The sequence below is a fragment of the Colobus angolensis genome, unplaced genomic scaffold (genome assembly GCF_000951035.1).
Source record: "Colobus angolensis palliatus isolate OR3802 unplaced genomic scaffold, Cang.pa_1.0 Scaffold393, whole genome shotgun sequence".
Lineage (NCBI taxonomy): Eukaryota > Metazoa > Chordata > Mammalia > Primates > Cercopithecidae > Colobus > Colobus angolensis.
In genome coordinates this window covers 1,631,610-1,648,519 of record NW_012117299.1, presented here as the reverse complement: position 1 = coordinate 1,648,519, position 16,910 = coordinate 1,631,610, and the positions used below count along the sequence as shown (strand labels likewise).

The 16,910-nt window shown below is 36.9% G+C and overlaps 1 protein-coding gene across 1 annotated transcript in view; it reads right to left on the bottom strand.

The window, feature by feature from the left end:
* The window catches only part of IMPG2 (interphotoreceptor matrix proteoglycan 2), a 98,889-nt gene that overhangs the window by 41,592 nt on the left and 40,387 nt on the right, over window positions 1-16,910 (bottom strand). The window contains exons 5-9 of the mRNA XM_011955046.1: window positions 12,288-12,337; window positions 11,298-11,380; window positions 6,439-6,600; window positions 2,351-2,409; window positions 332-352 (exon numbers count right to left, since the gene is read on the bottom strand). Of these exons, the coding sequence (XP_011810436.1) occupies window positions 332-352; window positions 2,351-2,409; window positions 6,439-6,600; window positions 11,298-11,380; window positions 12,288-12,337 (375 nt within the window). The remainder of the gene's footprint in view (window positions 1-331; window positions 353-2,350; window positions 2,410-6,438; window positions 6,601-11,297; window positions 11,381-12,287; window positions 12,338-16,910) is intronic.

Below are 16,910 nucleotides of genomic sequence, written 5' to 3'. Positions count from 1 at the left end.
TGACATGTGAAAATTATATAAAATTCAATGTCCATAAATAAAGTGAAACACAGCAAAGCTCATTAATTTACAATATATTGTCTATGTCTACTTTTACCTGATAGTGGCAGAATTGAGTAGTTGCAACAGAGACTTTATAGCCTGCAAAGTTTAAATTATTTGCTACCTGACTCTTAATAGAAAAGTTTGACAAACCCTGATCTGAAAAAGTCAGACAGTGATATTGGAAGTGATATAAAATTTGAGTTATGCTCCCCCGGACTTACGGCCTGCCATATTTACTAAACTATCTCCCAATTCAATGGATATTAGAGAAAGTGCCAAAAAGTACCTGTCATTTTCCTTGGGGGACCTGAAAATAAAAATTGAAAATATTAAACAGAGTTTGAGACAGGTATTATTGTCACATCATTCATCAAAGTACAAATTCTTTGTGTATTTCCTCTGAATTTCTTTGAAATACCTCCTTAAATAAAAATGCTTGCATAGTATCAGATACTGACAAATTCCTATAGATTGAAGGAAGTGAGCAAAGGTGAAAAAAGCATTCTATTTTAAAGACATGGTCTTTACTTTTTTCTAAATTTTAAAAATACTTTAAAACAATTCACATATGGTTATTTCTTCATAAAGAAACCTTTTTCAGTAAATCAGCAGAGAACTCCAGTTGTTGGCTTTAACAAAATTGGGAACCTTCTTTTTTGGGATACAACATGTTATATAGTATTAAAATCAGATGGTACACTGTAAAGTAGTAAGGGTTTAGGTAAATGTCAGGACTGACTAATCCACAGGATACTGCACAAACTTTAATATTTATTATTTTATGTAGTAGATGCTTAAATAGAACTTTCCATGTGCCAGAAACTGTGCTAAGCATTTTACAACACTTAGTTGATTTAATCTTCATTAAGATTTATTAGTATCCTCATAATATAGGTATAGAAACCATGGAACAAAGATGCTAAATAATTTGCTGATAGTATTTCAAAAGCATTTTTTTAATAAAGCAGGATTAAGGTAAATTGTCTTTTTTATACAAATGAGAAGTTAAATCCTGGAAATACACCCAAAAGCATCTAGCCAGAAGTGCAAAGGCAGGATTTGAAGCCAGGCAAGTTGGCTCCAAAGACTGTGTTGCCCTTCATGTGCTGCCAAATAAGGGAGGCCTTCGAAGGCCTCACATTCTCAGGTTCTCATCTGAGCTTACAACTGGAGGCAGCATCCTGTTTGAAAACTGCTGAAGTTGAACGGGGGCTACTGGTCATGATATGAGACTAGGTAAGTAGGTCAACGTTAAATATTTGGCCTCTTTCCACTAAACCTGCATCACTAACTGGGAAAATTATTTAAATTCCCTGTGCTCTGGTTTCCTTATTGGAAAATATGAGCATCGTAACTATCTCATAGCATTGATGTTGGAATTAAATAGTGTGTGTGTAAATATACATATATATATATAAAGCCTGGCACACTGTAAATGCTCTATAAGTGCTTGCTGTTATTTCTGGTACACTCAGAGGTTTTGTCAAGAACAAGCCAAAGTTGAGATGGATAACATCTAAACTTGGGCTAGAGCATCACCTAAATCATGGCATTGAGTCCAGCATGAAGGTTCAGAGCAAGAAAAGCTATAAAGTCAGCTGCTTTGTTTCAAAATTCCTCCTCCACCCCAGTTTACAAACTCTTGACTTTGGGTTAATATTTCATCCCTTTAAACCTGTTTCCTCCTCTTGAAAATGAGTATTAATAATATCTATCCGGAGAGGGTTGAAGATGAAGTGAGCTCAGCAATGTGGCATACTCAATACAAAATATTCACTCAGTAAAGTATTCACTCAGTAAATGTTCACAAGTATTATACTGTGAGTCTTAAGCAGGGAATAAATGCCTTTAAAAGAGGTGTCTGGTTTACTCAGATCTGCTATGTTTAAAACAAGGACTAATACATCCCTTCCAGAGCGGCCTCATACCAAGATGTCAAAATCACCACACTGACAAGCTTTAGGAAAACACTTGGAGCCACATCTCGTCTGCCTTCAGGCTCCTATCAGTGCCAAATAAGACCTACGTAACTTGTAGGCAGCAAGCTGGGGACATGAATCCCTGAATTCTTAACCTAGCCAACTTTAGACCTAATATATCTCTTTGAGTTATTATTTGGTCTTTTTCTAAATCAATTTCCTCACCTGAAAAACTAACATCAAGAATGCTAATTTACCAGAAATAGCATTAAGTTACAGCATTCAAATCATTTATTGTTAGAATATATATGATAAATATAATGGACATTCCATTCAGAATAAAGAATGCTACTGAACATGTGCATATTTAGAACAAGTCTATTTACCTAAATTCAAGTACACGAATTTCCTTGTAGCCTGGTAACCCAGTAAATGCATTTTCAACCTGTTAAAAATACAAATAAAAATGATAACTATGTAGAAATATGGAAAATATATATAGAAAACAATGCTTTTAAGAGTAGAATAAATAAGAAGTGCACTGTTCACAACTATTAGACGCTTATACACTTACCTAGGCATACCCAGGTCAGAAAGTGAAAGAAAAAATTTTACCTAAACACTGCCACATTTTTCTTTTTCATTTTGTCTTTTAAGGTTTTAATGTGCTTTAATATTAATCTTTTCCAAATTATTAAAAAGCATACTCCTTGTTGGCAAAGCACTGGTTTTCCCTTATGTGAAGAAATGTGAAAAAAAATTGTTTCAAAAGAAGCTGTAATAGCTTTTTTTTTTTTTTTTTCTTGAGATGAGTTTCACTCTGCTGCCTAGGCTGGAGTGCAGTGGTGCAATCTCAGCTCACTGCAACCTCCACCTCCCAGGTTCGAGCAATTGTCCTGCCTCAGCCTCCTGAACAGCTAAAATTACAGGCGTGCACCTCCATGCCCGGCTAATTTTTGTACTTTTACTAGAGACGGAGTTTCACTATGTTGGCCAGGCTGGTCTCGAATTCCCGACCTCAGGTGATCCACCCACCTCAGCCTCCCAAAATGCTAGGGTTACAAGCCTGTAATAGCATTTTTAAATGTTATTGTTTGGTTTTGAAATCTGGCCACAGCACACACACCGACAAAGAGTGTTTGTTTTCTGTAAGTGTGAATGTGGCTGGTGGCATCTGTTTCCTGCTCCTACAGTGAAACAGAACCACAAACACACTCAACACTCAGATGAGAGGCTTTGTGGTCAGGTAACTCCGCTGGTTCAAAGACCGATTCATGAGCATCACATCTGCAGGAGCCAGTTTTATTACTGAGTCTTTAAAATCCAGCCATGTAACTCCAAATGAGCTTAGTGACTGGAGGTGGAAAATGGTATGCTAGATTGGACTAAAGATGTAAAAATAATCAGGTTGAGGCAGGTGGATCACAAGGTCAGGAGATTGAGACCATCCTGGCTAATATGGTGAAACCCGGTCTGTACTAAAAATACAAAAAATTAGCCGGGCATCATGGCGGGCGCCTGTAGTCCCAGCTACTCGGGAGGCTGAGGCAGGAGAATGGTGTGAACCCCGGAGGTTGCAGTGAGCCAAGATCACACCACTGTACTCCAGCCTGGGCGACATATTCCATCTCAATGATAATAATAATGATAATAATAAGGTTAGGCACAAATGCATATTTTAACAAAAATGAACATTTAATCTGTAACATTTCAGAAGATGACAACCTCAGCAGATGGGTCACTATGGGGCCAACATCAGAACAAAGGAAATAAATTAATGGGCTTTGGCAACATCTCTGGGCATCTGCTTTTAACCAAGTCCTCATATGAAGAGAGTGGGATTTTTAAAAAATCGTGGTTCACTGAAGATCTTTATGCCTTAAGAATAAAGAATCCAAAGCCAAAGAATGAAACTCTTTGGCCATAGTAATGTGCCCTGTTTTACTCTCTGAAAGGAAATAAGAAACTGTTATAATTCTTGTAGGGTGGTGGGGAGGGGTAGAAGACACAGGACTGGAAATCAGAAGGCTGACGGCTAGTCTCAGCTCTGCTTCTGCTGGCAGAGTGTCCATGCGCGGGCTTTCTTTTTTCAGAACTAATACTTCCCTGCCCACCTACCATATTGATTTTAAGATGAAAAGAAATGTACCTAAAAGCACTCCATTAACTGAAAAATGCTGTACAACTGTATGTTATCATTACTACTAATCCCACCTTAGCATAGGCTTTGCCAGCTCTGGAGTCTAAACATGTATAGGTATCCAGTTGCAAGAAGTCATTCGACTTCAACATCAATATTAATAGTCAGTAAAATGTATTGAGGACCGCAATATGTCTGGTGCTTTGCTTTACTTCAAATCTCTGCGATGATCCCAAGAGATAATACATTATTCCTGTTTTATGGATGAGAAAATGGATATTATAAGATATTAACTAACTTGGCCAAGGTCACACATTTGGTGAGTGACTGAATCAGAATGTATTCAATCCCAGATCTCTCTAACACCGAAGCCCATATTTTTCCCATTGCATTACATTGCCCCTTCCTCTTTCCCCTGCCTCATGATAAATATGCTTGAGAATTGGGACCAGGACTGGGAAAACTAAGGTTCACTGTAACTTCTCCCTTTAATTAAAAGGAAGGGGACTCTGTAGAAGGAGTACTTTGAAAGGCAGTAGGAGACCTGATTTTCATTTCTGTTCCTAGAGAGACTACATGACAACGAACAAGTTATTTGGCCTCCTGAGCCTCATCTGTAAAATGGAGATGCTTGCCTACATGGCTGCTGTGAGCAAACAAATAGAAAGTCACCTGTGGAGCACAAGGCACTATGTGAGGATCACACTGACACTGGCACTGCCCTCAGGCACCAACACTACCAGGTCTATCACAATGACCTTCCCCTCTCTGATGTTGTACTTCGTCTTGTCCCAAACCTATTATGTCCCCACTTTTTATCCTTTTACACACACACACACACACACACACACACACACACACAGAGAGAGAGAGAGAGAGAGATAGAGCGAGAGAGAGAGACTAATAGCTCCTAAACCTCATCCCCTCCAAGCAGGCTTTCTTTCTCCCTGTGTCTTCCAGTAATACCCAGAGAAGCTGAGGGAAAAATCTGTGTGATGGTGTCCTAAAGGGAGGGAGCTGGAGGACCCCCTTCAGTTTGAGACATGATACCCTGCCTCTGCTGTTTCACGCAAAGTGGCTGTTGGTAGGCATTTCATTCCAGGTAAGGGGACAGGGAGTATGGAGATAGACCAGAGAAGGAGGTGTTCCATGGTAGACCCAGAACCTTCAACACCCCCTAATCACCTCAATTCAATAGCTACCTGCCTCATAAAGTCCCTGATGAAGATATTTTTCAGAGTGTTTATTGGACTTCTCTAAATCTGCAGTCATTCCATGCAATTGTTTACCCAAACACTAAACTGTATCAAAAGTTCCTTAATCAAAGGACAGAGAAAACCAGACGGCCAGCCCAAGACACTCTTTGATGCCAGGTGGCCACTGGCTTGGCTGACATTTCTTCCACATACCATGCAGCCTTGCAACTTGGCCACACCACTAGGAAAATGAATTGTCTGGCCTCCCCTTCCCACGTCTGATGGCTACAATAATGCTTTGGCTGAGAGATGCACATTTTTATTTCCCATCTGGACACAGTATCTGGGGAAGAAAATTAAGGTAATGGAATTGATAAACTTGGCTAAGGAGAACCCCGTCAAGAAGGAATGGGAAAAAATAAACAGTAAGGAACGATGTGCCCTGTCATCTGACAGACAGGGGTAGATGAGCATTCAATGTCTTACTGCACAAAAGCAGAGGCAAACTAGACAGGGACAATGGGTCATTTTTGACTGAAAAAATCTTGAGTTTAAGTCCTATATAGAATTTTTCCAGAAAGTGAAGTTATGGGATGGTCTAATCCACAATTCTTTAAAGAAATCCCTTTTTAAAAATACCTCCAACTAAGGATAGGAGAAACATTTATTTTTCACTGGATGCCCTTTTGTGCCTCCAAAGTTTGTACCAGGTATTACCTATGTGTTAACTATTCAAAAATTTTCAACTAAAAAATACTAAAGATGAAATTAAAAGACATTAAATGTAATGTTCCCTTAAGAAAAACAATACAGTATGTGTAGTTTCTTAGAGAAGCTTATTTCTCCAAATATTTTCAAGTCAAAACTATGCTACAGGACACATTCTTCCTTGGCTGTGCAGCAAAAGTGGGAAATTGCATTTATTTTTTAGCAGATGGCAAGATTTTTCTTTCTGTGAAAGAATTCATCTGTCCTGTGACTTTTTACAGAGTTTTCTGAAGAAATGGCTGAGTAACCACTCCAGGAACCAAGTAGACAAACAATTTGAAACCTAAACCTATCTTTAAATAGTGTTGTAAATATGGGAAACTAACATCGCAGGCATACTCTCTTGTTTTTTTTGTTTTTAATCACCCACCTCTGAAATAAATTCTTCTTCAAGGTGCTGGTGGTGAAAGCTGGAGGAATCCTGTAGTTCTTCCCTGTACTCCTTCCCCAAAAGGTGGATGCTGAATTCTGCAATCTGTTCAGCTGCTGGTTTCGTGGCTTCTTCTATCACATTCTCAATTTCATTACTAATCTGGATTTTCAGAGAAAGAACAATAAATGCCAAGGGTTATTCATTAAATCAAAAAAGCATTTATTGATTGTTTCAATGTGTCAGAACTGTGCTAAAGGCAGCCTCTGAAGATAACATTATTATATCATATTTGACTTTGGAACAAATTGAGTAGACTTTAAGACATAGGCCAATACTGAAATTACTATGCATTTGTTCATTCCTTTGAACACACGTTGCACAGTTCAGGGCAAGGTAGACTATTTTCCACAGGAAACCATCAAGGTGAGTTTAAAAATAGTTGACTGCTATAATTATCATCTGAAAATAGCCTAGAAGGGTTGTTTCCAAACTTTTTTGTCTTAGAGCCATTTATACTCTTAATAATCATTGAGGAATCCAATGTATGTGGGTCACACCTATACATATTTACCAAACAAAAGATTAAAAGAGAAATTTTAAAAACGTTAATTCATTTAAATATAATATAATCATCTCAGTTCATGTAAAAATGAAGAAAATATTCTGCAAAATAAAAAAATAGTGAGAAGAGTTTCATTGTTTATATTTTTGCAAATTCTTTAATGTCTAGCTTAATAGAAGACAGCTGGATTCTTCTATCTGCTTCTGTATTCCATTAGTTAGAATATGTTGTTTTAGTTGACATACATGAAAAAAATCTGGTCACACAGATATCTATCAGAGAAGGGAGGAATATATTTAGATTTTTCAGATAACTGTGGATATTCTTTTTTGATGCTATACCTAACTCAACCAGCAGTAATTGCTTAAAGGTTAGTTGCTATGTGGAACCTGAACCCATATTCAACAAACTTTTTGTACTCTGTAACATAAAAACCCAGGCCTTCTACTGGCCAAAGCTGAAATAATTTAAGCAACAATAAATAATGGATTATAACCCAAAGAATAAATTAAATATCCATGAGTCTATACTGATATAATAAATAAATGATGAAACAAATAAATGAAAGGGAAGTGACAACAGTTTCTTACAGAATAATTTCAATAATTAATAAAGGTAGAAAAAATGATGGAAGTAGAAGATCACTACTAGAGTACTACAGTAATAATTATCACATGCAAAATACACTTAAGTGCATGTAATCCAAGTTTCTCCATTTTGATACATAAGAAAACCAGGGATTGAATAGGACGAATGACTAGCATAAAGAATCACAGCATGTCAATGACAGAGTCAGGAAGAGAATATCAGGGCTTTTTTCATTGTATCGTTTATCATCCCTGACGAATCATATAGTCAGAGACCTTTAAAACTTCAGAATGGGAAAGAACCTCAAAGATTCCACCACTCCTGATGCTTGAATTTTCTTCATAATATCCTTGACAAATGGCTGCTTATCATCAGTTTGAATGGCTCTGATGAGAAAGAAGCATGCCTTTCAAACACAGACTACTACACTTCAAAAATGCTCTCATGGTTGGAAAGTTCTTAATATTAAACCCAAATTTACCTCCCTATAAATTCCACCATTGATCCAAATTCTATAACCTGTGACACATTTAAAACTTAGTTGCACAAAGCCCGTCGAATATGTACAGGCAGCTATCACGTCTTTCCTGACTTTTCAGTAGTTCCTTTCCTCCACACATTTCTTAGGCTCTTAATATCTTTCTTAGAGAATGACACTCACAAGTGAAGTCTAGCCAATGAAAATATGCAATATGTTGTTTTAACAGAAATATATGAAAAAATCTAGCCACACATCTCTCTTATAGTAAACTGTATTTCAATTAAAACAATCTAAAATTACACTAGCTTTTGTCTTTTCAGTAACTGCATCACACTACTGATTCACAGTAAGACTAATATCAACAAAAACTTTTAGTCCTATGAAATTTTGCACAAGACTTTGCATTTTTTCCATATTAAGCTTCATCTCACTAAATTTTCAAAGAGACTCGTTTCCAGTTTATTATTTTAAAAAATCTTGAGTAGTATTGCTGCTACAGAATACTGAAAACTCTAAGTAAATATTTTAATGGTTTTAATGCATAGTCTGCAAGAAAGTAAAAAGAAAACAGAACAAAACCAAGGTGTCAAAAAACAGGAATCCAGAGAGTTGAGTCCGTGTTGAAGGTGGCAGCTTCCATGGAGCATCTACTGATCCTTTGTGACCGAGGCTTTAATTTTAAATAGCACAAAGGGACAGAATACAAAGTAGAAGGTCTATACATGTTGACAAATCAGATCAAAGACTACCACATAAAGCAAGGATTCTAAAATCTCAATGGACAGTTTGAACAACAGTAGATTAAGTTGAAAGAAGAATTAGTGAAGTGGCAGACATAACTGAAAGCAACACAGAAAGACACAGAAATTAAAGTAATTAAAGTAGTAAAGAGATATGAGAGAGAAAATGAGGACGTCAGGCATATCTAATCATGAAAGATAACAGCTGAGAATTTCTCCAAATTTATGTTAGACATAAGGTTTCACATTAAGGAAATACAACAAATCCAAAACACAATAAATAAACATAAATACACATCCATACCCACTTTTGTGAAACTGCAGAATCTTAAATACAAAATCGTGTACTAAATGTGTATATATATATATGCATATACATATACATACAAACATATATACATACGTGTATATGTAGATACATATATATCTTAGAAACAGCCAAAGAACACAACCAGATTACAAAGGGAGTGTCAAATGAACTGATAGTCCACTTCTCAGTAGTAACAACAGAAGCAGAAGATTGTAAAATAAAAGCTTGACAAAAAAACCCTTCAATCCAGAATTGAACATGGATTTAAAACACCTTTCCAGAATTAGAATGAAGAAATTCTCAGATGATCAAAAGCTGAGATCAAAACAGTGAGAGACTTTCATTAAATTAATATCTGATTTATATATTTCAGAAGGAAAATTACCCAGAAGATAGACCTAAAATATTTTTTTAACTAGAAAATAAAATAGTAGGGCCAGGAGCTGGCTCATACCTGTAATCCCAGCACTTTGGGAGGCCGAGGTGGGCAGATCACTTGAGGTCAGGAGTTCAAGACTAGCCTGGCCAACTGAAACCCCATCTCTACTAAAAATACAAAATTAGCTGGGCGTGGTGGTGTGTGTCTGTAGTCCCAGCTACTCAGGAGGCTGAGGCAGGAGAATCACTTGAACCTGGGAGGCGGAGGTTTTAGTGAGCCGAGATCCACTGCACTCCAGCCTGGGTGACACAGCAAGACTCCATTTCAAAAAAATAATAAATAAATAAAATAAAATAAATAAAATAGTAAACATCTGGGTAAATCTTAAACAAATTTTAGCTGTATAAGTAGAATATAATACAGTCTAATTAGTAGAATGAAAAAAGAGAAAGAACAAAAATACTGAAAAGTAGCATATAGGTCAGCAAAATGATCATTTGAATTACAATGTTCTAATGTTTCTACATTGCTCAGGATAAGAATAAAGATATTGAAAAACTTAAAATTTGTTAAGTTAAATACACATTATAATTTATAGGATAATTCCCAACAGAACCAAAATATGGTATATAATTTCTAGAAGAGTAGATGGGAAAATGCATTAGGAAAATAGCTGCACAATAAAACTACCTTGGGCTTCATTTGAACCAGAGCTACAGGCAATCTAATTTTTGTTAGGTATCTCTATATTGTTGTGTTTTCCTACTGGTTCTATACATTGGCTTAAATCCTCTGTTTTGGATATTAATGTTCCAATTGACTGCATACAATTCCTTAATTTCCATTAAAGTGAATTCTATCTCATTCTATTAATGTTTTCAGATCTAAATCATAGCTATTCTGCCCCAAGTTCAAAGCTACAGTATCACTTTTTATTCATTCATTCACAAATATTTATCAAATGCCAGTATTTGCAAGCACCATCTACTTGGAACACAGCTGTACTTAGCATAAAAGTATTGATTCAGGTATCCACTCAGGGATTACCACCAGACTTGTTCAGTGACAGGGAGGGTGATGAGGCAAAGTGGAGCGACTTAACCTGATTTCATGTAAGTTAAAATGTCCACCTTGGGAACTGAAGGTGCAAGATAACTAAATTGCATCTTCCTAGTGACTATGTTTTGTCAGAGCTTGCTCTATGTTTAAAAAACAGCATTTGTGAACCCCCTAATTTTTTAAATGCAGTATTTAAATATCTAACAAAATGTTTCTATATTCCTGGGCAATGTGTAATTTTTTTGTTAATCTGTATATATCTTTTGTGAGAGAGACTCAGCTATAGGATTTAGTGTTGTTTAGTGGACAGGTTTCTATTAATTATGGTATATTCACAATGCATGGTACTTTTTGCCTTTTAAACTACATAAAATGTATAGTTTTACCCTCTGAAGAGCTAAGATCTGGTCTATTAAGGGTTAGAAGAACATAGGCAAAACCACCGTAGTAAATCATGGCACAGAGGCCACAAGAGGCAGTGGGCTTACCTCAATGACAGTCCATTTCATTTATAATTTGAAGCCCTCTCTCACCAAAAACTCTACAATAAGAGCAGATTTACTCAATTCTCCAAGGAACCTCAAAATTGTTTTTAATGTACTGGTTTTAGAATTCACGTCATTTTTCTAACAGGGCACTACATGAAGTCCTGTGTAGTCCAGCAATGGGAGATAAACTCTCTGTTAATCTCTATGCTCCATGTTAGAAACTAAGTAACAAAACAGAGCATCACTCACGCTCTCCTCTGGCCTTTCCAAGCTGCTCTCTGAGGCACCTTCATAGGAGTCCACCCCTGGATGTGGAACACTGAGAGCAGCGTCTAAGAAGAAAAGCAAAAACATATGCATGAATTCAGTCCCTGATTAAGTCAGAGTTCCTATCAGGAAATAAGGAACTGACTTCAAAAACCATTCCCATAAATAGTTTGCTTTATTGTCCTGGAAATTCGGTGCTTTCTAACCTCAAGACACATCTGTATGACGTCTTCTCAGAAAAAGAAATAATTGTGGTGCATTCAACAAGCATATATTGAGCACCTACTGTATGCCAGACTCTGCACAAGACACTATGGACACAAAGACAACATTCCTATACTTAAGGAGCTATCTGGTAAAGGGGACATATACTAAAAGAAGTAACTCCTGTACCAGAGAGGGGAAGTGGGTAAAGGTTGGAAACTGGCTGTGAATTGACAAGTGTTAAAATTGGACCTTATGTTATTCCATTTTTGTAGATGTCTGAAATTTCTAACACAGAGAAGTTTGTGGGTTTTTTTAAATTAAAAATAAAGAAATGAATTACCAATTTACAAGAAATATACTGGTCAAAGGAACATGTTAAACTATACCACAGAATGCAATAAGAAAATCCTTATTCTGGGAAACTCTCACAGGATGAATGACTAATGGTGGCGTTAGAATGGCTAGTTTTAACATTGGTGGTAGCTACAGAGTGTTTGCCTTAAAATAATTCATTAGCTCATACATTTGTTTTCAGTGGTGTTCTGACTTGTATTATATACTTAACGATTAAGGATTTTTAGGTACCGACAACATTATGCCATAAATTTTTAAAAATTACTTTTTCTTGAGAATTTTGAACAACATAGAAAAATAGAGAAATCTGATATTTTTAAAAAGTTAGCACAAAAAAAGTACTTTTTTGTGAGACTGTCTTAAACCATAAATAATTTAAAAAGAAAAGTGAGTAAAGACACAAAAGCATACCTCCCAATGTTGAAGTATCACCAACAGGAACTGGAGAAGACAGTTCAGGGCTAGAAAAAAAATGTTTGCAGTTAATGAAACGACAGACACATGAGGGTTTATTTTGGGATTTTGGAGTTGTTTTCCAAAAAGGAAAACACTAGATCACCAATTAAGGGCTCCCAAGTAAAAGTACCAAGAAGCAAAGTTTTTAAAATTAAAACTTCATAATTCCTTTATTTTACATTTGTTGATGCATACTCAACTAGAATCACCCTACCTAGAATTCTTCCCTAGTTATCTTTTCATCACCCTGTTTTCTCTCTTCTCAGTTCTTATCACGATGTGAAATTTTACTTATCTTCTTATTTATCTCTGTCTCTAATGCCTTAGTCCTCTAGCACAATATTGTCCAAAAATGGTAGCCAGTGGACACGTGTAGCAATTTAAATTAATTAAAATTAAACCAAGTTAAAAACTCAGTTCCTCATTTACACCTGCCACATTTCAGGTGCTTAATAGCTGCATGTGGTTAATGGCCATCATACTGGACAAGATGGTAAAGAACATTTCCATCACCACAGATGTTCTATTGAACAGGAATGCATTAAAAATCTAAACTGCATGAGATTGGAGACCTTGACTAATATATTCCTGCTGTATTTTCCAGTGCCTAAAACAGTACCTGCCATTTAGTAGGCATTAAAAATATATTTTGGGGTAAATGAATACTATGTGTCAGGCAATGTAGAAGATACTTGGCATATAATTGTGAGTAAAACACCCATGGTATATGAAGGTTACAGTGTTATAGAAATTATACTCACTAAGTCAATAATTACAGATGAGACAAGTAGCATAGACAAGAAAGTAGTGGCTGCTAGAAGGAACATAAAGCCACACACCTGATCTCATTGGAGAGATCACTGAAATCATAAAACCTATTTATATAAAGAACATCAAGCTTAGAGAAATTATTTGCTGTAGGCCACATTACTAACAGGTATCAGGTATCCTAGCTGTCGTGTTACCATGCCACTCTGCAACTGCAAGCAAAGAAGAGATCAGAAGATACTTTGAGAAAGCCCCTCCTCCTAAAGGAAAGAAAACAGGTTTCCACAAGTCCGTATTTTCACATATCCCAAAGGTATAAAAGTTAGATTACAGTAATTTGGGAATATTTTAGAATTTTCAAGTTTGTACACATGTCCTAAGAGGAAAAGGGTTATTCCCTTAACCTTTTCAAAGATATTGGATCAGTGATGATTGTCTGTTTTCAACTTATAGCAATTAAAAACTCTCTTCAGGTCAGGCGCGGTGGCTTATGCCTGTAATCCCAGCATTTTGGGAGGTTCAGGTGGGTCAATCACCTGAGGCCAGCAGTTCGAGGCCAGCCTGGCCAACATGGTGAAACCCTGTCTCTACTAAAAACACAAAAATTAGCTGGGCGTAGTGGCACATGTCTGTAATCCCAGCTACAGGAGCCTGAGGTATGAGAATCACTTGAACTCAGGAGGCAGAGGTTGCAGTGAGCCAAGATTGTACCACTGTACTCCAGCCTGGGAGACAGAGGAAGACTCTGCCTCTATATAAATAAATAAATAAAAACTCTCTTCAATGCTACCAAGTCAACTTCCTAAAGTAATTTGATCAACAGTCAAAAATATCTCCCTCATAGATGTGCCCAGGTCTGTGACGTGCCCACTAAGTCACATCTTCAGAGCCACACCTTTAGATCACCCTACTGCTCTCAATTAGATTACAGAGGTACTCAAAGCCTTGAGATAAACATGGCACACATTTTGAGGCATCAGTTTTACTAGAAGCTTAAACAGGTGAGGAGTTAAATAAGAACTGCTTTATAATTTAAAACATTTTAATATTATAACAAACATGGCTATATTATGGAATGGAATAAAAAGTTTAAATGAATATGAAAATAAAATATGATAATTCAAAGACATTTTATGATTGAAGCTGGTAGGGGAGGGTCAACTAGGGGCATGTTTTGTAAATACCCAGGCTTTGGTAGAAAATTTGAGAAACATAAGTTAAAAAAAACAAAACAAAACAAAAAAAACCTTCACCATAAACATCCTTCTGGTTTTAAAAATTCTATCTAAAAAAGTAAGATGTTAAACTATTACACAAAACTCATCAGTATTGTTTATTTAGAGTACTTTTGCATAAAATTGCTTACTAAGTTTCATCTAGAAGAACCTAAAGGGTATGACATCTGGACAAGTTATTTTGATGAGCAGAGGACAGCATAAGTGATGAGGAAGCATCAAGAGGCTTCTTGGGTTACAGAAGATGGAGCTGAAAAAAATGGGATTCGGATGCATTCGGAAGAAACATTAACATAATCAGGCCTGAATAGGGTCTATCAATTGTCCACATGGCAGTACTCCTTCTCAGTACCTTCATTTCATAGATGAAAGAAATAAGGTCCAAACAGGTAAAGCAACTTTACCAGGCTCACACAAAACTTCGTAACTGTATCCAGTTCTCTTTCAATAATAACAGCAAGAATAATTACAACTAAATTTACTGAACCCTCATCATGTGTCATACACTGCCAAGTGCTTTATTTACGTTAACTAACTTAATTCTGGCAACTACCTTAAGAAGGAGATCCTATGATCTCATTTAGACTGATGAGGAAACTAATGCTAGAAGAGGTTAAGATCTGCTCAGGGTCACACAGCTAAGCCAATGGAGGAGCTGTGATGTAAAATAAGGCCCACTGGATGCCAGAAACCTCACTCTTACTCACGTCAAGTCACTTCTTCACAACATGGCCCTTACATGATCCCTACTCTTTAGAAGAGTTTCACTTGGCCTTCATGATACTGGCCTATAAAAACCAAATGACCTAAAAGCCAATGTGTAAGGTCCCAGAAAGAGGAAGGGGAACCTGGTTACAGCTGGAGACCTATGGAGAGAAACCAGACATAAGGATCACAGTAAGGCAAAGGTAGGAAAGCACAGCACAGCAACTAGTATAGGATGTTGGGATGAGGTAGCAGAGAAACCGGACTTCACCTGGGGTGAGTTAAATTGTCCCCGACATCAAATCAAATTTAAGCTAATTCTCTAACTAAGCAAGCATTCAGAATGGAGAAGTTTGATTACTTCAGTTGAACTAGATTTCACCTTGCTAAATTCAAAATAACATTATTTTAATAGTGATAAGTAGGAAACTCTCAGTAATTTAAATCACTTGCCTACACTCCAACTCTTAATCCCTCACCCACCCACTCTCCTTTCAAGAGACAGTAAAGAACACTTAACAACAAGAAACCTTTTACATGTTTTCATTAAGTATTCCTCCTGCAGAGATCCTTTAAAACGTCACTCACAACAGCACTGAAACACAGAGGTGCCTTGAGTTTGGAAAGAGAAATACTACTTCATTTCTAAGTCAAATCACAAAGTGGAAGCTGTTCAGCTAAGATCTTTAGCTTAATAATTACAACATACGACCCCTTACTATCTCCTTTCCTCAGCTCATCCAGCACGTTATTCATTCTTCACCACTACTACCTAATCATGTCAATGGAATTCAGGTGGGATTGTGTCAAAAGCTGCTCACAGCCACATAGAACACACATTTAAAGACGCTGTAAAACAAGCCAAGCACAGGTTCAGATGCAGATTCCTACTCCCCTTGATGACCTTCTATACTTTGCTTTGCTCTTGAATATGTTACTATAATCACATGTGACAGCAAAAGAATTCAAAGAAAGGAGTTAAGAAACCTGAGTGCTAGTTCTAGATGTATCATTAACTTTGTGTATGATTTAGGGAAATACCGTAGTTGCTCTGGGCCTCAAGAACTTAACTTTTAAAACAAGAACACCTCCATGTCTTCCTATTTCATGAAGGTGTTGACAAATCTAATATTATATGCAGAAGCATCATAAAAAGTATGAAATGCTAAACAAATATAAAACAGGGGTTAATAGGATAGTGACATATGTCATCCCAAACAGAATAAAACATTTGCTGAAAAAAAATATATATAGGCCGGGCGCAGTGGCTCACACCTGTAATCTCAGCTCTTTGGGAGGCCAAGGTGGGCGCATCACCTGAAGTCAGGAGTTCAAGACCAGCCTGGCCAACATGGTGAAAACCCATCTCTACTAAAAAACATACAAAAATTAGCCAGGCATGGTAGCACATGCCTGTAATCTCAGCTACTCAGGACGCTGAGGCAGGAGAATCACTTGAACCTGGGAGGCGGAGGTTGCAGTGGGCTGAGATCAGACCACTGCACTCCAGCCTGGGTGACACAGTAAGACTCTGTTGCAAAAATATATATATATGTATATGTGTGTGTGTGTGTGTGTGTGTGTGTGTGTGTGTCTGTATTTGGCTTTGTGATTCATGATGGGTATTCTCAACTACAAATGTAAATTAATTGAGACACACACACACAATCCCAAAGAGCAGTCGTTATGCTGAGAATATCACCAGAGACCTGATAATAGACTTGGGTGATTAGGCAAAAATTCTGTTATTAATTTAACAAATATTTAGTAAGCACATATCCTAGGCTGAGCCTTGCACTGGTTATTGGGGATGTAACCGTAAAACCAGATGGCAGGAGTTTAAGCAGTGACTGGAGCTAAGTGGACATTC